Here is a 21,981-nt window from a genome sequence, read left to right as displayed (position 1 = left end):
CATACCTCGTTTTTCCCCCACCCCCGCGATTTCCTCTTTTCCTTTCCCGAAAGCCCCGTAGCCTCTCTTCCTTTCCTGCCACTTCCTTTCCTTCCCCCCACCAGCCAACTATCTTTATCTGCCCTTATCTTCTGCTTTCTCTCCTCCTCCCCGCCCCCCACTGGCCGCCTCTCTCCAGGAAAATTATGGCCCAATTGCATGGTGCCGACAACTGGGACAGACCCAGTTTCAGAGTGGAAAGCCCCCAAGAACACGTACAAGCCCACATCCCCTTCCCCCCAGTTTTACAGAAATGGACTCTAGTGAGTCACAGATTCACTAGATGTGGCTTCAGAAATGGACTCTAGTGAGTCACAGACTCACTAGACGTGGCTTCTACACAGCCAGTATTGCACAAAAGACAAAAAAAGACAAATCCACAGTAAATCGGTCAAAGTTCATTTAATGGAATCTTAAAACAAAGAAAGTGACAGAATGGATGGAAAATAAACACTGTGATGTGGTTAAAAAGTATTATAGCCCTTATGTGAACCCCACAGTAAAAACACCACCGGAAAAAGGCCCAGGGCGGGTTAAGTAGCGAAAGCAGAGGAGAAACGCTCGCTTATCTGATCTGAACTCAAGCATGGAGAGAAGACGTAGGTAAAGTGCTTCCTGCTAGTAGGCAAGCTTTTGAGTTCCACAAAATTCTGCATCCAGCTGAATGAAAAGCAGGCAAAAAACGATTACAGCTCTAACATACAACGAAAGCTAATGACTGGAGAATAACCATTTTGCTTAATAGGCAGACTATGTGTGCCCCCCCCCCCCCATTACTCCCTGCCTGCCTTGAAATATTGGGAAATGTGGAATTATGCTCAGGTAACAGCAAAGAATCTCAAGGTTTTTAATTTTTTTAAAAAAAAGCTTCTGTATCGTATGCTTAAAAAACGCAAGATGTAAGTGCTTGGTAAAATTCCAGAAGTTGGCAAAATTGCTGAAGAAGATACCCAATGGGTTTCCCTGCTCTTCATATCCCTTTGCCCCTCTCCAGAATGATCAGAAACAGAACACGGTATGTTAAAAAAAAATAGATTATACAAAATTGCATGATTTATTGTACAGCTCATGGAATCCAGATTTTCTTGGCTTCCTGGTGCCCACAGTCTAGTCTATAGAAGAGTTAGAGTCAAATCCAGTAGGACCTAACAAACCAACAAGGTTTGTTTCAGATTTCAGAATAGGCTTCTACTTCAGAATAGAAGTTTATGAGAGTCGAAGCTCCCCTCATCTGGCAAAGGGAACTTTGACTCTTGAAAGCCTTCTCCAAAAAAAATCTTGCTGGTCTCTAAAGCGCTACCAAGGAAGACAGTATGGAGTAGCTCGATCTTGGAAGCTAAGCAGGGTCAGTACTTGGGAGGGAGACCACCAAGGAAGACTCTGCAGAGGAACGCAATGGCAAACCACCTCTGCTTCTCTTTTGGAAGACTCTTGCTGGGATCACCATGAGATGGATGTGACTTGGCAGCATTATATATACACACAGAGAGAGTACTTCATGACTTTCTAGCTGTTTTGTGATTCTACTGCAGATCAATGCTCCCTCTAAGCATTGCAGTGTTGCATGGCAGTCCAAAAAGATGCACGGAACTGAGCAGCCCAAGAGAGCGGACCCATGTCTGCACAAAAGCAATACGGTGGCTGAACGGCTGCACACACACGCAGTTTACAGGGAACATTGCTGTAGACCAATATGGTTACCCTCTGAAACAGTGCTGTCCATACAGACTTCAAACGCTGGTCATTGTCCATTCTGCCTGAAGAGGAACTCTGTGGAACCAGGAAGCTTGTGCATTTCAACTCCAACCTGCTGAATACAAGACATCATTTCACCTACTTATTATTTCATATACTTCAGAATCAGAGCAGCCAGTCACAATCTACGTAACTCCGTAGCGCAATGGATACCATTAACTGTAGCAGGTGTCCCAGGCCCTGTCCATTCGGAAGAAGTCATCGGCCACAGAGAGGGAAGGAGTGCAATCCCGGCAGTCTGTGCTGGCATAGGGGAAATATTCGGGGACTCTGAAAGCGTCTAAGCGCTGGGAGCCACAAGATGTGCAGCAACATGTGGACGAGGTGTGGTTGTAGTGGGTGTGGGGGGGCTGTGGGTAGGGACTTCCCTCTGATGATGGAAACATGCAGCTCTTGACATCCAGGCATGGAGAAGAATTGTAACCCAGTGGAGTAAACGAAGGAAGCTGAGGAGGGGAATAGCTGCAGTCAAAGGAACTGGAAGGATCCGAAGAATCCAGAGATGCATGCCCCTAAAATGAGACAGAGAGGAAAGAGAGGCAGGAGGCATTTAATTAAAAACAATCATTCAGATGGCTAGCCACAAAGAGCTGTGAAGTGGTGGTGGTGTTTGTGGAATACACACAAAACTGCCTTTGACTGAACCTCGGTCCATCAAGGTCAGAATAGCATCGTCGAAGGCTTTCACAGCCAGAATCAACTGGCTGTTGTGGGTTTCTGGGCCGTGTGGCTGTGTTTCTGGTAGCTTTTCCTCTTAAAGTTTTGCCCACATCTATGGCTGGCATCTTCAGAGGCAAGCCACACACCAGCCATAGATGTGAGCAAAACATCTGGAGCAGAAACTACCAGACCACAGCCACACAGCCTGGAAAACCCACAACAGCCCTGGTCAGAATTGCCTATGGGATTTGTAGTCCATGAACATCTAGAGAGCCACAGATTGCAGACCCCGCCCTACTCAGATTGGCAGCAGCTCTCCAAGATCTCAGGCAAAGGTCTTCCATCCTCTGGATGGGAGATGCCAGGGATTTTTATCAGAGTCTTCACCCTGTGTGTCTCTAGTTTCACAGGTGAGTACCAGAGACAGGGCCTGTTCCATAGTGGCCCCCCAGCAATGGAACTCCTGGCTAACCAAAGCCTGCCAGGTCTATGAACTCAAGGCCTCAACGCAGTTTACAGTCACCTTTCCTTTCCTCTTCTCAACAACATTTTGTGAGGTACAGAGAACTGTGACTGACCCAAGGTCACCCAGCAGGCTTCATGTGGAGGAGAGGGGAAACAAATCCAGTTCACCAGATAAGAGTCTGCTGCTCATGTGGAGGAGCAGAGAATCAAACCTAGTTTTCCAGACATGAGTCCGCCGCTCTTAACCACTATACCACACTGCCTCTCTTGCATCTCTCCTATTCCGGACAGCTCTATCTTCATGCTTCACACACACTTAGCATTTTTTCACTGTCTGTTCCCTTGTGATTGGGAAGCTGCCTCACAGTGAAGCAAATTTACTGAATGAAACAATGAAATCCAGGTGAGCAAAGATGGAGCGTCAAATTACCAGGCTTTGGTTGAGGCAGGCAGAGTCTGGTTGGAAGATGTCAGGAAAACCATGCAAACTGTCTTGAGCAGCCCCAGTGGATGTGTCGAACGGCATCTCTGTCTGAAGGCAGGAGTCAACAAGCTGCTCCAGGAAGCTGGGGATCTCCTCACAGGAAGTGCAGCTCTGGAACTGCCACGGTTGCACACAGCCGGAGGATGAAGAAGAGACAGAGTCTACATAGGCTCCTAAGAGAAGGAGGAGAGAAGCAACAGAGCGTGGGGTATCAGAACTGCTGCAGGCCACGGTTGGCTCAAAGTGGGTCTGACACACAAAGAGCGTTTCCGCATGGTCAAAATATACCAGGGTGAGCAGGATATACCTGTGCAGCCAAGAATTCTGCACGGTTCCCAAAGCTGAAGCAGGCCTGCCCCAGTCTTGCCCCACAATATTTCCTTTGCCCCGTGACTTTCAAAAATCACCAAATTGGGGGTTCTTTTAAAACACACTATGACGTTTCCCCCAAGTTCTTAGCTTTTGCTATCCTCTCACCTCCTGAGTCAATTCACCACGGCAAATTGAGCTTTTGAAAGCTGTGGATGTCCAATGCAAACCCTGGCTTCCCCTCACATAAAGATCACAGAGAAATGCACTATGAGGTATTTTGCCATCCAATTATTTGCTGAGGTGGCACACATTTTGAAAGGATGGTAACTTGACAAAAATTATCCCATGCTGCAGTTTTTTGTGTTCTCTGTGTAAAGAACAAGAAGAATAGTTTGGATTTATACCCCACCTTTCTCTCCTGTAAGAAAACTCAAAGTGGCTTACAAATGCATTTTCCCTTCTTCTCATCACAACACACCTTGTGAGGTAGGTGGGCCTGAGCGAGTTCTGAGAAAACTGTGACTGGCCCAAGGTCACCCATCAGGCTTCATGTGTAGGAACATGGAAAATGGGGAGTCAAACCCAGTTCTCCAGATTAGGGTCCATCTGCTGTTAACCACTATACCATGCTGGCCAGGGTTTGAGTTGGATACCCCCACTTTCAAAAACTCAGCTGTTGGCCCCTTCCGCACACGCTAAATAATGCCTTTTCAAACCACTTTCACAACTGTTTGCAAGTGAATTTTACTATTCCGCACAGCTTCAAAGAGCACTGAAAGCAGTTTGGAAGTGCATTATTTTGTATGTGCGGAATGAGCCGTTGTTCCAAACTTCACAACAAAGGCTTTTGGTGACTGGAAAAAGGCTTTTGGTGACTGGAAAAAGGAAAATCGTTTTAGGCAATAATACCGGGTTGTCTTTGCTATGGTCACGGCTATTTCAGAAGTCCTGAGAAACTTTTCCTGGTTATATTTTCAAGCATTTTACAATGTAGGCATTGAATATATTAATCATATGCTTGTTCTCTAAGGAGTTCTTGTCCCATTTCATCTTCAAAAGAATACAGTGAGATAAACTTAGGCTCAAAACGACCCTGAGGAATTCATAGCTGAGATTTGAACCCAAGTCTTAGCCTTGGCCTACCTTTTGATGCCACTATGGGCCAAAACAAGTTCAAGTTTTGTAAAAAGGGTGAGTCATATAGAATTATACCGATATGGAGTCATAGAAGAAACTGACCATACATAAGAAACTATTTTCGAAGCCCAAGGCTCTGATCATGTAGATTCTATTTTTTTAAAAAACCACTTCATTTTTGTCATATTTTGAGGACGTCATGAAATGATTCTTCTTGCCTTCTGGTTTGGAACAATAAAGTTCACCTTCAAAACAAAGGTTTATGCCACAAGAAATTGGAGAGTCTTTGTGGTACTGCAACACTCCATTCTATTTCAGCTGCATGGAATTTCTCTTGTGTGTAAAGTTACTTTTTATTTGCATGCATCGGTAGAATCCAAGCAAATGCTGTTTATTTGCCTTTTTTTTTTTTAGATTCCTACTTGGGAAAAAATATATTTTTACAAGCCAGAAGAGAAGGCTATGAATATCTCACATTTCTGTATTAACATAAGCAAATTCATTTCCTGATTATTTCGACATTTCCCTGTCCAAATATATACCTGCAAATATCCCAACCAGAGGTGTTTTTTTTTAAATGTTCATTTAGCTACCAACACATACAGGATATTGAGCTGAAAAAACCAAATTCCAGCTTCTTAACCTGGCCAATTTGATGCAACAAAAAATAACTGTGAAATACTGAGAAGATTTAAAGAGAGAAAGAAGAGATAAGAAAGCAGCAAATTCTGATTGGGAAGAAGCTGATCAGATCACTTGGATCCAGGAGGGGGGAAGAGAGAGGGAAAGAATGGATCCAGGGTGGTCGGCCAACTGACATTTCCTTTGTGACTGATCCTTTGGGAAACACGACAGCCAAAGATAAGCAGCAAATTGAGCTAGAGGGGGAAAAAAACCTTTTAAAAATTGCTCTGCGACCTACCTTCCCCCCCACCCGTCATCTGCATTTAGCAGGCTCTTTCCAAGGTTCTGATTGGTTGCGGCCCTAATGAAATGCAGGTGGCCGACTTCAAGACAGGATTCCAGATGCGGCCCCGAGAAAGTTTGATATGAAGTGGGGCCAAGGGAAAAGGGGGAGGGGGGGCTTTTTGTACCAACCTGGACAGGGAGGGGAGAAAGCTTCCGTGAGCTGGACACTGCCATCGCTGGACACCTGGGAACAGAAGAGAGGACATCAAAAGCCCAGCCAAGCTGGGCAGGTTTCTCCATGGGGATGTCTAATTCTTTCCCTCCCCTTCATCCACTCCCTTACACAGTGGAGGTAAGTCCAGGATTTCTCTCCCTGCAAATGCTGAATTATTGCATGCAAGGGCAGCGGCCATGAGCTCAGGATTTTAAAAAGACGGCTGTGGCTGTTCTCTGGTTCCACACAGTGGGTGCTCAGTGCTCTCTGAGATCAATAATGTACTCCTCAGCTGTTTAAGCATGAGATACCTGACACCTCTTCAGCAGTGCCCTGTTCCGCGCCTGTAGTTTGCCACGGGACGGGGTGCCACTCTTGAAACATATTTTCTACACACTTCTGTAAAACCACCTGGGGAGCAGGAAATCGCAGAGGTAAGAGGAAGGTCAAGAGCCACCAGCAGGTCTTATTTGCAAAGCGGTTCCCCTGGAATTTATAGCCGTCCTTTGCTTGCACACAATCCAGTCCTTCGGGGCAAGTATTTGAGCAGCTGCCTGTGTGTCGGAGGCAAGCTGCCTTTGCCCGGCGCTCCAGCTGTCTGGGATGACAACCGAAACGTTGTTAAAAAGAAGTTCGAAGAAAATGCAAAGGTTTCTCCTTGGACAAATCATCTGGGCGACGTCCAAAAGCTTTGAGATAAGACAAGGGAAAATTCCTCCGGAGGGTCCGCACGTGGGGGTTTCCAGCAAAGTGAATCTTTCCCAACAATTGAACAGGAAGCCAAAGTCATTTTGAAAAGTGAATCTCGTGCATCCTAATAAGAACAGTCCTGCTGCCTTTGAGTGGTGGTTCCTCTGATTTTTCCAGTGGTAACCGTCTCAAACTTGGTATTGGGCCACCACAGAGGAAGAGCAAACCCCTGTGTCCAGAACCAACTCCAGCAGAGATCGGTTGGTAAAATTCTACACAAATTTAAGGTTGCCAATCTCCAAGCAGGCCCTGGAGATCTCTCAGGCTAGAGGGGTCCATTCCCTTGGTGGAAAGGGCTGTTCTGGAGGGTGGACTCTATGGCTTTATACCCTGCTGTTCTCTCTCCCCTCCCCCAAAACCTGCCCTTCTTAGGCTCTAGCCCCAATCTGCAGGGATTACCTCGCCTGGAGTTGGCAACCGTACAAATGTACACAGCAGGACACTCGTGCTAGACCTTCGCTACTAGCAGACTGCAGAGTGCATCTTTCCCCCTACCATGGTGGGATTCAAGTTCCCAGAGTGGCATTTAAATCCAGGTCTCCTAAGCATGCAGAGCCAAAGGGGCAATGCAGTGCACTCCAGGAAATGGGTTCATTACTCCAGTCTTTATCTAAGAGAGCATCACAGTGAATGTTAGAGTTCTTTATATACTGCAAAAACAGCAGCTCTCTGCTAGAAACCAACCTATGTTGCAGGTCTTACACTGTGGCTAGAAACCACTGTGGCTAGAAACCAACCTATGTTGTGTGTCTTACACTGTCTGTCTGATGGCAAGAAGGGATATTTTAGGGTGAATGTGACTTACTGAATACTTTTCTGTTCCAGTGCAAACAAGATCAGATCACATAAAGGCACGGGTTAGGGATGGTGGGAAGGGAGTTGTAAAAACAGGAGTAGTTATGGACGAAATTGAAGCGAATTTGAAACTGAAATGAAGCCATCATCTTGAAGCACAATTAGGTATTGTAATTGGTGTATGTGTGTGTTGCTAAATGAACTGCCAAGTCCTATGGCCTGAATAAAATTTTGATTTCTGTTGGCATGATTCACAGCACTGACTGTACCTGAAAAAATTAAGTTCACCCAAAGGTTTGCTGACCAAGAAAAAAAGAATGCAACCCCATCTTTGTGCATACATGAGTAGAGAGGTTTCCATTCCATCCTCTGCATCCTGTTATTAGTATCTGCTGGAAACGGTGCTGTCTGAAGAAGGGTTCGGTGTAACTCAGAAGGTTTGTGCCTTTCCAGCATTCAAAGCCAAAAGAAAAATTCTCATTCTCCCACCTGCCTCTCTCCTGCCAGGGGATCTAACTGGCTCGCCTACCTGTCTCCTAAAACCTCGCTATTATTAAAAGAGAGCCATGGGCTGTTAACAATGTGGCTAGAAACCAACCTATGTTGCGTGTCTTATACTGTCTGTCTGGTGGCATAAAGGGATATTTTAGGGTGAATGTGACTTACTGAATACTTTTCTGTTCCACTGCAAACAAGATCAGATCACCAAAAAAAAAAGAAAAAAGAAAAAAGGAGTCTCTGTGGTTGCAGGTGACACAGCACAGTTTCCTGCTCCGTCTTCTGCTGTTAGGAGCAACAGGTGGCATGGGGACTAAATTTAGGGGTGGAGGGGGAGGGAGATCCCTCCAGTGGTGCAAACTAGGAAAGAGTAATGGGCTGCCACCATCTTTATGCAAAGAGATGACGAAGCCAGCCAAAGTGAAAGGCGTTCTGGCTTTATAGGGGCTTCCTCTGCATTGATTCGGACATGCCCATTCATCAGTCAATGACTGCAAAACACAGGGATGCTCCCCTTGTATGAATTGGGTCATATCCAACACACCACTGCTGAAAAAACTTGCACAGTGGTTGTCAACATTCCACATGTTCAGCCGCCACTCATCAAGACATCATTTATGCATGCATGGACAGATTTCCCTATGCCATACGGCTACACACTTGACAGCTGGCGGCTGAATGTGTGAACCGACCGCACTTGAAGGCACTGCCACTGAGCCCAAATAACGACAACGCAGATGGCAACCCCTTCACATGTGCAGATTGGTGCTTGAACAAGGCCACATTACTTTGGCGTGGGCATGGGGTGCGTCATAGTGGTGTTTAAAGCAGGGACATGTAGAAGGTGACATGCTGGTAGATCACTGGTTGGTTTTGAATAGAGGGCCTCATGCCAGCTGGCTGATGGGATTATGGCCAGAACGCTGAGCTAGGTGGCAACCTAGTCTTGATGCAGCGAAGCTCATGATGCTTTTGACACAAGCATGCGCACTCAGGACTGCTGAGGAAGGTCAGGTGCATCAATGATGAAACAGTCTTCAATACGCCTGAACCTCAATATGCCTCCTTGTGTTGCAAATTTAAGGCCACGCAGCACGATCTCCTATTACCTCAAACATAACACGTTTAAAAATAAATCAGCCAGGTTTGGTCAAACACGTGGTACGCCCTGCTCACACGTCAAGCAGGGAAATGGATGTCAAATGCTATCATTGGAAGGGGCTATGGAGGGGAGCTCAACTTTCCTCGGACAATGTACTGTTGAAGGTTTTCACAGCCGGATTCAACTGGTTCTGGTGGGTTTTCCGGGCTGTGTGGCCATGGTCTGGTGGATCTTGTTCCTAACATTTCGCCTGCATCTGTAGCTGGCATCTTCAGAGGTGTATCACAGAGAGAAGTCCATTACACACTGTGTCTTCTTTCTGTGATACACCTCTGTGTATCACAGATGCAGGCAAAACGTTAGGGACAAGATCCACACAGTCCGGAAAACCCACCAGAACCAGTTTCCTCGGACACCTCTCCAGACAATCCCCCAGTTTCCTTCCAGTTTGGTCTGTCTGATTGCTTTGAATATTACAAGCATGGCAGGTTTGGAAAGAAATGCTTGGGGCCTGGGTGTAGGGGGCCGAATGCATGTAGCTTTTGTGGGGGGGAGGGGCTGGTCTCTTTTTGAAGTTAACTTCAGACCCCTCCTTTTCATATGAATATGAGTACACTTGAAACATCTTTGTGAGAATTATATTCTCAGCACATAGAAAGCTGGAACATCAAGGGAAGAGTTTTAGCTCCCCCTTTTGTCCCTGACAAACTACTCTTCTAGATGGAGGATTTTCTTCTCTTCCTTTCAAATTTTTTTTGGGGGGTGGGGGTGGGGACTTCACCCTGCAATCCCCACCATCAATAGTCTGGTGAGTTCTTTGTCTCATCTGGTCCACAGCTACAGGCCTTTGCACGAGGAAGAACGAAGGGGCAGGCATGTCTCACTCCTTCCACAGAAAGAAGACACTTCACCATTACAACAGGAAGAGCCACCCCACCCACCCACCCACCCTCCTAAACCCCACATGGAAGAGGGAGGGTGCTTACAGCTTCCTCGGGCACAGCCTGTTTGGCTCTCCTCTGCTGCAGAAGTTCTTTCACGGTGATCTTGACACGGACACCTTGATAGATCTTGGGTTTTCCTGAACGGGTGGAATCAAAAGTGAGAGTGTTGCAGAGAACAGAAACAACAGCAGTGCGGTAGTTATATTACGAATGATGAAGCGTGGCTTGGTGTCACGAATGAGTTGGTTTATTTTGGGCTACAGCATTGTCAGTGAGGTCTGGTTTGCACGCCACATTGCCACGCCTTTCACTGCCACAGTCCTTGGAAAGCCCCTAACCAGCCAGAGCAGAGAAGACTGGAGCTCAGAGGTCATATTTTGTAAGATCTGGTTATTGTGAGCAGCAGGCTTATTCATCAGGCTCACTGTGCCTGGGAAGAGCTCCAGCCAATCAAAAACAGAATGGTCATGGCTCTCAATGCATGTAGGTATCTCCAGCTTGGTGCAGTGGTTAAGAGCAGGTGGATTCTAATCTGGAGAACTGGGTTTGATTCCCACCTGAGTGGCGGAGGCTTATCTGGTTCACCAGATGTGTTTCCACACTCCTTCATTCTTGCTGGGTGACCTTGGGCTAGTCACAGTTCTCTCTGCACTCTCCCAGCCCTACCTACCTCACAAGGGGTCTGTTGTGGGGAGAGGAATGGAAAGGAGCTTGTAAGCCACCATGAGTCTCCTTACAGGACAGAAAGGTGGGGTACAAATCTAAAACTCTTCTCTTCTTCCTCAAAGGGCCAGGACTTGTATCCTGGAAATCTTATTCGTCTTTAAGGTGCAACTGGATTCGTATCTTGCTGTTTAATAAAGGCATCACCATAGATTGTGGGATGAAAGGATTTTATTGGCATCAATAGTTCTGCTATTTGATGATGATATTACATCAAGCATTTTGTACCCACCCTGAGATTTTACACACTAATTGGGCTAAATATCTAACGGGGCATTAAAGAAGACCTTTCTATTGCGACAGGAGTGGCCAAGGATGCTGTTTGGTGCCATTTTCGAACATTTATTTTATTTTCAAATTTTATTTTTCGGTTTATATCCCGCCCTTTCCAACAGGGCTCACGCCGCTCTTTGTGGCGGCATATTTTGACCCAGTACCATGTGATTTGTGGCCTCTAAGTACTGGTAATGAAAAGCCATAAACAGAAGCCATTTCAATTGGGTCCTGTCACTGTCTGCAATCTCTCGTTCATGCTATGGCAAAAGCAAATCTGCTCCCGTCACTTTCAGCAAACGCTGGACATCAAATTGCCCCTGGTAAACACTGGGCACCACTCGGTCGTACGGAGCACTAGTTCCAGCAGGACACCAGACCGATGAACATGTTGCCTGCAATGGGCTGGGATGCCCCCACTTCAAAACTGCCACGATTTACCAGGCCTCAGACCTGCCCACTATGAGCAATGTAGGACTGATAAGTATACCACCCTACATAACAGAACATTTGTCAAGAACAGGGAGAAGAAGAGGAGGAGTTTGGGTTCATACCTTACCTTTCTCTTGTAAGGAGACTCAAGGTGGCTTACAAACTCCTTTTTCTTTTCTCTCCCCACAACAGACACCTTGGCTCATTCCGCACATGCAGAATAATGCACTTTCAAACTGCTTTCAATGCTCTTTGAAGCTGTGCGGGATGGCAAAATCCACTTGCAAACAGTTGTGAAAGTGGTTTGAAAATGCACTATTTTGCGTGTGCGGAAGGGGCCCTTGTGAGGTATGTATTAAATTGTCTGATATTTATTACATTATCTGATTTGAGCAACAGACCAGGTCAGATGGAGGGAGGGAGGGAGGACAAAATATGGGGCTGAGAGAGTTCTGAACAAACTTTGACAGGCCCAAGTGGGGAAACAAATCTAGTTCACCAGATAGGACTCTCTCTGCCACTCATATGGAGGAGTGTAGAATCAAATCTGGTTCTCCAGATTAGAATATACCTGCTCTTAACCACTACAACCCACTCCTGGTTGCCAAGAAAATTAGAGAACCACAGCAATGTCCCCCAATGTCCCCCCCCCCCGCCCCAGAGATGTAGCTTCAGATCAGCTGGAAAAGTCATCTGAAGACATTCCTGATTGTACATCAGGTGAACCAGATTTGTCGTCCCCGCCCCCAGCTCCTACATTCCTGCTGGGTGACTTTGGGCCGGTCACAGTTCTCTCAGAACTCTCTCAGCCTCACCTACCTCACAAGGTGTCTGTTGTGGGGAGAGGGAGGGAAAGGAATTTGTAAGTTGCCTTGGGCCTCTTTGCAGGAGAGAATGGCGGGGTATAAATCCAAACTCTTATTCTCTTCTTTTATATAAGCAGAGAAGAAGTCCATAGGAAAGTTCTAGAGCTGCAGAACATCTTCCCCCGTCTTCTGAATTTGTCACTCAGGTAAAATGAAAGTAGCCAGTGTGGTCATACTTAAGAGAGCTGAACTATGATTTGGGAGATCTGAGTTCAAATCCACCAACGAAGCTGCCTGTTAGAGAGTCATGTCATTGGTCTATCAAGATTAGTATTGTCTTCTCAGACCAGCACCGGTTCTCCAGTGTGTCGGGTGGAGATCTTTCCCATCACCACTTTTTAGCCAGGGAAGCTGGAGACAGACTAAGGCGTGGGACCCTGGCACACAAAGGTGTCCCACCACCGAGCCACAGTCCCTCCCTGGTCAGTCAGGAAGTTCAGTGGATGGCTTTGGACCGGCTACGTTCCCTCAGTCTCACCCACCTCACAGGGTTGTTGTGAGACTCCATCCACAGCTGCTCATAGTGACCCCAGGGAAACATGTTGGTGTTGGTGTGGGGGGAGACAAAGAGCATCCCAAGAAGGACGTGCATGAGTGCAGATGGACTCCGTTCTGGAGAACCAGATTCAGGTCCCCGTTCCTCCACAGGAAGCCTGCTGGGTGCCCTTGGGCTAGTCACAGTTCTCTCTGAACTCTCTCAGCCCCACCTACCTCATAAGGTGTCTGTTGTGGGGAGAGGAAGGGGAAAGGGGTTTGTAAGCCTCCTTGAGACTTTTATGGTTGAAAAGTAGGGTATGAATCCAAACTCCTCTTCCAGCTCTTTGGATCGCAGCGGCCTCTAAACTGTGTGAAGTGAGGCTGAAGTGATTTTTTACTCTCCTGGACGCCTATAACGTTTGGCTGCCCTAGCCCCTAGCTCAGTCTTGTTCCCTGGAGCCACCCCCAAACTCTGCACCCAACAGCCCCTTCAGTTCTCTTGCATCAGTTCTCCACTCCCATCACCCAAGCCGTTGGCTGGGGCCAGACAAGGAGGTGACCAAAGTAGAGGGTCCCTGCAGGAACAATGGGCCCAGCATCCCCTCAGCCAATCAGTAGCGGAGGTGGTGAAAAAAGGGGGCTGGGTTCCATCAAACGTTTGCCCTGCTGCCCCTCCAATCAGCACTGGGGTTGGTGTGAAACCCCTCACAAGTCTTTCAAGTGCAAATTCTCTAGGGCCCCTTCTGCACATGCAAAATAATGCATTTTCAAACCACTTTCACAATTGTTTGCAAGTGGATTTTGCTATTCCGCACAGCTTTAAAGAGCACTGAAAGCAGTTTGAAAGTGCATTATTCTGCATGTGCGGAATGAGCCTTAGTAAGTAAATGTTCTCTCATAAATCTTCTAAACATGAATTCTCAATGCAGTTTGGCTTGAGTTGGCAGCGCTGAAGGATCCTAATTTTAAAAGCCCTGGGGGTGTCTTGGGAGGTCTGAAACTCATTTTGCTCTTCTAGTTTTTGCAATCCTAGGCCTATTGCATTGTTTATGAGACCCTTGATGCTAGTCAGCCATGTTGCATTATATCGGGGTGTCCCACTCTGGCCCTCCAGATGTGCATGGACTACGACTCCCATCAGCCCCTGCTCTCAGGGAAAAAACTGATACACAAATAAGAAAGCACCAATAAAAAGAAATATTAAAGAAAACAAACAAGGATGGGCTGGCCACCACTGGACTCATTCCCCCCCCCCCCCCCCGCAAGAGAACATTTTCTGGCTACGGTCCTGACTGCTGCAATGGGTCGCTGGTGGGGCGTCCCTCTCAGAAGGCCCTGCGGGAAGAGCGGTCGGGCTCTCCCCTCCAAGAGAGGGGTCTGTCTGGCCGGGCGCAGCTGGGAACATCTCGCCCAGCCCCGACTGCCTCCCGGCAAGGTAGGCCAGGCGGGAAGAGCTTGCGCAGCCCCGATTCGCAGCCGCGTCAAGCGCCGGAGCTCTCCGAAGGGCAGGAGCGCCGTGAGTAGGTCGACCGACCGCCGCTGGCCCCGATCCCCCCCCTCAACCGCCTTCCGCGGAAGGGATCGCAGCCACCGAACGGGCCGCCTGTGCGGGGGCGAGTGCGTGCATGCTCCGGACGAGGGAGCTTGAGAATCCAGCCGTGCCCGATCCTAGCCGTGTTTACTCGGGAGTAAGCCCCCGGGTGCAGCAGTCGCCGTGAGCGACAAGCAAGCGGGGAAGGCTCGCAGCCTCCATCGCCGCCTCGATCCTTCCAGATTTGGAAGGGAGGGACTTACTCCCGAGTAAACGCGCGGAGGGTTGGGGCGGGCCCCCACGGTTTAGGCGGGGCTTGGATGGGGTTTAATGGTGAATTTCACACGGGTGGAATAATGTACTTTTCACGCGCTGCGGCGGCTGGATTATAGGGTCTGAAACGGACAGACCCGCTTGCAACCCAGCCTTAAAGTGAACTGAAAGTGGATTATTCAGCACGTGTAAAAGTACCCTTGGGGGGGGGGGTATTTTCCCCCCCCCATTCCGTTTGACTTAACTGAGGTTCAGAGGGTCTTGCTCCCCGGGATGAGGAGAGCTCTCCTCCGATCTCCCCCCGCCACCCCCCAATTCAGGCTTCCCGGTGCAGACTTTTTTGGAGTCGCCACCAACGATTGTAGACAGGAAGGACTCTGCACCGAATTGCAAACTCTCCCCGTAGAGATGCCTCCCACTGGCCCAGGTGCTGATCCGGAGTCTCCCAACCGGTGGCAGCCACGCGCAGGCGCGTAACGTGCTCCTCAAGAGTCGGAGGCGACCGGACGGGGAGTGGGGGTGGAGAGGTCGGCTGCCTTTGCCCGGTTGGGGGGACGCGGGCCCCGCGTGGATTCGGTTGCGCGGCAGCGACGCCCCTGGACGCCGAGGAGATCGCACCGCTCGCTGGGAAGGCAGGGGGACCCTCGCTGCTCAGCGCCTGGCCAAGGAGGGAGCTGGGAGACCCCCCCTCCAAGTCCGAGGGGCCCCCCGGCGCAGCTTGAAATTGGGAGATCCCCCACGGCTGACTTAGCCCCCTTGTTGCGCTCTGAGCATCCCCCGAATATGAACATCCGCAGCAAATCCCCAGCCAGCTTAAACTGCTGGGAGCCTTAAATTGCACCCGTCTGCGGAGGGGGAGACGGGTTAGGGGTTGGTTGGGGATGTGCAGCAGCCCCTGATGCCGTGGCTTGAAATGTGCACAAATGTACCGAACCAGCGGAGGATTAGCATTGTGTGTGTGTGTGTGTTTGTGCGCCTGTTCGAAAATCTCTTTAACAATCGTTTGGAGCAGCCGCATTCCAGAGCCATTCCTGCTGCAGGATTGCTTTCCCCCCGCAGCCCTCGCGTTATGGCGCTGGGTGTGTATATATTTTATGTATATGAGTTTGCATCGTCTGCTTTTAACATGCATGCATTAAAAAAAAACCACACACACACACACGGTTGATTTCATGGCTCATTTCATGCTCCAAACCACTGACTTCCTTTCCACTCTCTGCCTCCCTCTCCCCCCCCCCCTTTTTCTAGTTGAAGGCAAAATGCTCCCAAAAATCACAGGGAAGAGAATTAATCTGCCGCCCCCCCTCTTAAAAAAAAAAAACACCCATGAAGATAAAGACCAAAAATGCAATTTACCTGACATGTTGCAGAAGAGGAGAAACTTTGCACACTAAAACAAAAGTTGTGGAGGAAAAAAGAATCCTTCCTCTGGGCTTCCTAGATTGCAAGCATGGGACACACAAGAAAAGCAGTATTTTACAATTAAAAGAAAAATCCAAGTCCACTGGGCACCTCTCGAGTGGGAAGCAAACTATATTAATGTTTTATACCTACGGATATAAGTTTGAATTTTTCTCCCCACAAGCCAAGTATTTAAAACCTCTAGAAACCAATGATTTGACAATCAATGATTGCGCGATACTTTCAATTTGAATATTCAAAGGCTGCACAAAATGGATTACTTTTGAATGAAACCTACCACTGCCCCACGTAGCTGAGGGGCTCAGGATATAAGATTCACCTCCGCCACCTCCCCGAGACCCCTGCCGGGGGGACATTGTCCGCCTTTTAGCTTCCCCGCCGCAAACAGGGCAGATACCCCTGAAGATAGTCTCTATTTTCTTTGGGGAGACAAAAGATGACTCCAGCCCTTCTCCTCTCCCTCCTGTTAAGATCCGGGGTGCCCCTGCAATGGGCGAGGAGACTTTGGGGGGCCATCGTACATCTTGGGGGGCCGCACTGGAGATTTTTAGGGCAAAGATGGCCCTCAGGGGGCGTGGCATAGCCAGGCACGGCTGTTGAGGCCTGCCAGGAATTGGCGCTGGTGCAGTGGGGCTGTGGCATGGCCTCCCCTGATATTTCCCGCCCTGCTTCCACATGGCATTCCCCCCTTTTCTTTTGCTTCATGTGGGCACATTTGTTTCTCCCCCTCCACAGTCCATGTAGGTGCTGGGGTTTTGTATTCTGGAAAATCGCCTGTGTCGGGATCGCCGTGTTTGCCTGTTCACCTTCAGTTGCACTGAACAGTCCCGGGTCATTTTACCCTTGGGTGAAATTTCAAAAAATTTGCACGGTGTTTTCATGTGTCCCCCCCTTCCCCCGGGGTTGCACTAGATAGCTCGGTGAACCAGAATGTAGGCTGTGCTGTTAATCATCTACCACAAATATAATTTGGCCATTGTTCCAGTTCATTTTTTTTGCAAAAAAATGTTCAACAAATATACATTTGAGCTAGGGAGTGGTCTCCAGCTAAGCTTCAAAATGCTCCTCGGGAATCCTTGGGCGCTCCAGAGTCACCTTTTCACTCCTGCAAATGTACAGCTGCCTCCTCTGGTTCTGAACTGTTCTCTTTCTTTGGAAGAGTGTCTTCAAATTAACTCTTTGGACCACAGAAGAAACCCCCCACCCCTGTGCACTGGGGGCGTGGCAAAATAGGGGTTCTGCCCCCCCCCCCATTCCATAAAGTTCACATAGAGATACTAATGGAAAGAGAGGGGGGGGGTGTTCCGTCCCCTAAGCAGGAAAGGAGGGATCCCGAAAGATGTGGCGATCCCCCCATCCCTTTGAAGTGATCCTATAAAACAGGCCCTTTCTAATAACCACTCAATTGTAAATATCAATAACATCCAGGAAGGGGTGGTTAATTTTTAACCCGATTTGGAGCTGCCGACAGAAGCTGTGTATGCCTGCTTCCAGATGCACAAGGGTGAACTTTGGGTATTCAGGAGAGAGGTGAAAGCACTCTGTGCATGCTCAGAGGCCATTTTCAGCAATTATCTTCTGGGGCTGATTCCTTCGTGACATGTTCTGGGGCATGTCCTGCATAAAACCCCACCCATAATTCTATTTACACCAATCAGGAAAAGAGGAAATCCAACTCCTGAATTTTGGAAATAAAAAGACAGCTTAATTTTTTTTTTTAATGAAAAGGGTGTGTGTGGGGGGGTGGGGGTCTGAATTGTGTGAAAGAGACAATAGGTCTGTTTCCGGACCCTGTATAATAAGCCATCAAGTCATTTTGCTCCCCTCCCCCATTTGCTTGTTAAGGGGCCGTGATCCCACTGTGGTAGGTGTGCATTCCAAATGAGGAAAATACTCCACCTGACAGGTGGAGAGAAATGTCGAAATGCCTCAACAAGAAGACTGGAATTTTCTTTTTAAAGCAACAATTTGAAGAAAAGTGCAGCAGTTCCTTTGACGTAAACTGCCAAGACAAAATGCTAATTAATTTAGGAACTTTTGAGATGAGAAAAGGAAAGGAAACCTAACAGAGGGATTACAGGGGAAATGCCAATGGATTTGGAGGCTTCAAACGGAGAACAGGTATGGAGTCTCCTGGAACAACCCCAATGATTCAGGTGCAATTAACCTTTCTGATGCCCAAATTTAGACTCTGGCTTCTAAACCCAAGAATTCCTTGAAGGCAGAAAGAGGCCCAGAGGCACGGATGGCAGAACCATTTAAAAATACAGCCGGGGAATGCAGTTACAAAACATGGTTTGGCTCTTATTCAGCAGTACTGTAAGATCCCCATGTATTTAAATGGGATGAAGCGCCGGGGAAATCAGTGGAAATTGCTTTTTAGGAAATGTGTGTGCTGTCAGGACAGGTGGAAATAATCTTTGCCCTTTGCAGAGTCATGGTTTCAACCCCTTTAACAGATTCCTCTTCTTTCCTTTTCCTGTTCTCCATTCAAACAGGCGGGAAAGTCATCGGCCACAACTTTGGAAGCTGTTTGCAGTGGAGGAAGGAAGTAAATGAAGGGCAGTTTGCCATTACAGGAGCCATTTGTACCACTCCAGGGGCCAAATGTGTGGTGAATTTGTAGATCGAGCGTGGCAGACCTGAGCATCTGGCACTGACTTGGTTCTGGAACTCAGTTCAATATTTTCAGGACGCCCCCAGAGAGCCCAAGTGAATGGCGGCAAACAGTCCATTTTCACAACAGGGTGATTCAGGTGGCCCAGCCGGTGGGGCTTTGTGCTGGCTTCCACTTCCGGGGGAGACCCATGGCTCAGTGGCAGAGCATTTGCTTGGCATGTTGAAGGTCCCAGGTTCAATCCCTGGCATCTCCAGTTGAAAGGACCAGGCAGTAAGTGATGTGAAAAAACTTCCACCCGAGAACCCTGGAGAGCAGCTTCCAACCTGAGCAGACAATAGTGACCTTGAAGGACTAAATAGCTTGACTCAGTACAAGGCAGCTTCGTGTGTTCACATCTGACTGTCTTAGGGTTGGTTCTCCAGCCAAACCTCTGAAGGGACCTCTGGGGGCGGCCCAGTGGGCAGAGGGAGATGATGTGCCCTGGAGGGGGTGGGGGCACATTTTGGCCAGAGTAAAGTCAAGCCCTCAGCAGCGGCTCAGATTTGATCAGTAGTTGTGTGAGACTGGGAAACGACGGGCATCTCTTGCTTGGGGTGATGCAGTACCCCAAAACAGCCCAGAACTACCTGCATGGAAAAGTCGCTGCAATAGTGACTAGCTTGCAATCTGTGTAGCTGGCTGGGGGCCATTTTCTAACCACCATAAGAAAATCCTGTCAAAGCTGGTCAAATGGCATACTTGAGTTAAGAGATGTTTTGGGGGCTCCTTTGGAGTAAACAGGCTGACGGTTCATGCTCAAAGGCTTGCCCTCCGAAACTCCAAGAATTCCTTATTTCCCAGTTCTTTGGCCTGTATCCTGAACTGCCGCAGCCCATCCTTCTGTCTATCACGTTTACCTCTCATCATTCCAAGATCAGAGGGGTTTACCTGGTTCTCCGTTCTTCTGCCCCAGACTCACAACAACCCTGGTGTGAGGTTGGCGAGGCTGAGAGCGTGTGACGGGTCCCCAGGTCACCCATATGAGCAAAGGAGAATTTGAATTCAGTCCACTCCAGTTCTAGTCCTATATGCTGGCCTGTACACCTGCCTGGCTCTCAGCCCAGTAGAAGGCCAAGTGGGTTGCCAACAAAGGCATGTGCGACCCAGTGAGGGGAGGCATTCGGGTGCCCCCTAGGATTTAGGAAATGTATATATTCCCTGCTCATTTAGCAGACGATCTTATTCATGCCTGAAGTCCACTTGCACACAGCAAATGCAGAATTGACAATAGTGACAGCTAAAGAAAAAGAGCTGCCCTCCTGCTGTGACGGACATTGAAATTTCCCTGCCCTTCTGGAATCTGCGTCCTCCTGCTTTTATCAGATTTTAAACGGGATGGAGCCAGGACAGCGTCTGGTGCTAGACATGTCTTCGTTGTGGAGTGAAATGTGTCTTTGGGGCCCAGTTGATTCATCCTACTGTTTGCAGTTTATGTAATAGATTATCTGGGTTGGCTAGGGGCTTTTTTCCTTTTTTTTTTTTTACACAGAGGTTTAGAAATTACTTTTGTAGGACTAGGGATTTATGCCTGGCTATACTCTTAAGAATGCTGGGCTAGGAGGTTCTGACCCAAATGTGTGTGCTTTGAGAACATTCAGCACAAGACAACAAAGTCGTCACATCAACTTCCCAAAACCTATTTTCTCAAGACTCCTCCAAGCTATATTTCCTAGGGAAGGGCAAAAAATGAAATGTGCTCTGTTCATGCTTCAGCATGCTTTTGCCTTTGCCATTCACTTACATAGTGTAGTGGTTAAGAGTGGTGGACCCTTCTCTGGTGAGCTGGATTTGTTTCCCCACTCCTACACATGAAGCCTGCTGGGTGACCTTGGGACAGTCACAGTTCTCTCCGAACTCTCTCAGCCCCACCTACCTTACAAGGAGTTTGTTGTGGGGAGAGGAAGGGAAGGAGTTTGTAAGCCGCTTCGAGACTCCTTACAGGAGAGAAAGGTGGGATATAAACCCAAACTCTTCTTTTTCTACGTGTCCAGGCGAGGGCTATAGAGAGGATGAGGTCTGCCCTTGTGAGAAAATGGATCCAGCAGGTAGAGGAATGAATTTGTCCTGTATTCTTCTCCTTTATTATTCAGAAATTTCTCCAAGCTGTGTGCTATTCTACTCCCTTTAACTGGCAGAATTTCTGGAAACCAGTTCTGGAATCAGGTCTCGCATAGTTTGCAATGATTGCCAGATCCTGCATTTAGTTTATACAAGACATTCTATGCCACTTTTCGGTCTGTGCATTAATGTGCGGTGTAGTGGTAACAACAGTATAATTCCCTATATTATAATATATCTATCTGATGAAAGGAGCATTCATTCTCAAAACCTTATACTCCCAAAATCTGGTGCACTTCTAAGATACTACTGGATTCGAATCTAACTCTTCCACTGCACACCAACATGGCTACCTTCTCCAAAATATAATTCACACAACCCAGAAAGAATCGACAAAACACTATTTTTGTTCTAAAACTGGATAGAATTGTGCATCAACCTCTTTTCTTTTTCCTGTTGCATGTATGTTCTTGCATCACAGAAAAACAGCACGCAAAAGAACCTCGATGCATCGGTACATCAGATTGATCGCTGTTTACCCATTTTATTTGTATGGATATCAGAGACCTACCTCCAAGATGGAGAGGCAAATATTAATGATTAGAACATTGGAGAATTCCTAACGTGATGGTGTCCCAAGGCCAAATATATTAGAAGTCCAGAACTGCAGAATTGGAGGAGAAATTCAGAGGGGTGGTGGCGGGGTTCCACGGCTATTCTGGACCAGAACATAGTCTACAGTTAAGCCTTTCAACCCTGCCTCGCAGGTTGCGTGCAAAATAGGTTCTCCTTTTGAGCTATCTGGACCGCATCTGGCGTTCACAGCCTGGCCCACCACTGATTGCCTGTTACACCAGCCCGCCTTTCTCGATAGCATGTTTGTCTTGCGGGCAAAGTCCAGGATTTCTTGCTTTTTTGTTGTTGGTTATTTTCCTCTCCAAGACTTGCTTGACTAAAGAAGAAAGGGGCGGGGGATGTGGCAACAGTTCAAAATAACCCAAGGAAGCCAGGCCAGCTATACACACACACAGTCTGCAGAGATTGTGTTTCCATCGAGACAGGTCTCAACAGGATCTCGAAAACCGAGAAATTCCAGGGAGAGGAATGTGCAATTGCCAGTGGGTGTGGAGGTCCAAAGTTATCGGTTTCTTCCCTCGGCAGATAAAGCTCTTAAAAAGTGGATGCAACACATCACATTTCTAA

General features: G+C 47.9%; 1 protein-coding gene across 2 annotated transcripts; it reads right to left on the bottom strand.

Moving 5' to 3' along the window:
• Positions 1–429: 429 nt before the first annotated feature.
• On the bottom strand, positions 430–16,419 carry COLCA2 (colorectal cancer associated 2). Of its 2 annotated transcripts, none has more exons than XM_048513076.1 (7): positions 16,339–16,419; positions 15,996–16,076; positions 10,107–10,201; positions 5,951–6,005; positions 3,350–3,576; positions 1,948–2,306; positions 430–1,846 (listed from the first exon to the last, which is right to left on the bottom strand). In XM_048513076.1, exons 2-6 carry the CDS (start codon positions 16,000–16,002, stop codon positions 1,950–1,952), a joined length of 741 nt encoding a protein of 246 aa, XP_048369033.1. In that variant the 5' UTR covers positions 16,003–16,076; positions 16,339–16,419; the 3' UTR covers positions 430–1,846; positions 1,948–1,949. The 2 variants fall into 2 exon arrangements, with proteins under 2 accessions (XP_048369033.1, XP_048369032.1); XM_048513075.1 differs by having other exon boundaries at positions 430–1,849; positions 16,339–16,418.
• Between the last annotated feature and the right edge of the window lie 5,562 nt (positions 16,420–21,981).

Source organism: Sphaerodactylus townsendi, linkage group LG12, assembly GCF_021028975.2.
Source record: "Sphaerodactylus townsendi isolate TG3544 linkage group LG12, MPM_Stown_v2.3, whole genome shotgun sequence".
Classification (NCBI taxonomy): domain Eukaryota; kingdom Metazoa; phylum Chordata; class Lepidosauria; order Squamata; family Sphaerodactylidae; genus Sphaerodactylus; species Sphaerodactylus townsendi.
This window is presented reverse-complemented; position numbering and strand designations above follow the sequence as displayed.

Excerpts from the sequence above, each read along its gene's own strand:
- COLCA2 (XM_048513076.1), bottom strand. Across the intron at positions 6,006-10,106 it reads AGGCTGTGCCCGAGGAAGCT|GTGTCCAGCGATGGCAGTGT; the intron begins GTAAGCACCCTC and ends TTCTGTTCCCAG. Across the intron at positions 2,307-3,349 it reads CCTGCCTCAACCAAAGCCTG|GGGCATGCATCTCTGGATTC; the intron begins GTAATTTGACGC and ends GTCTCATTTTAG.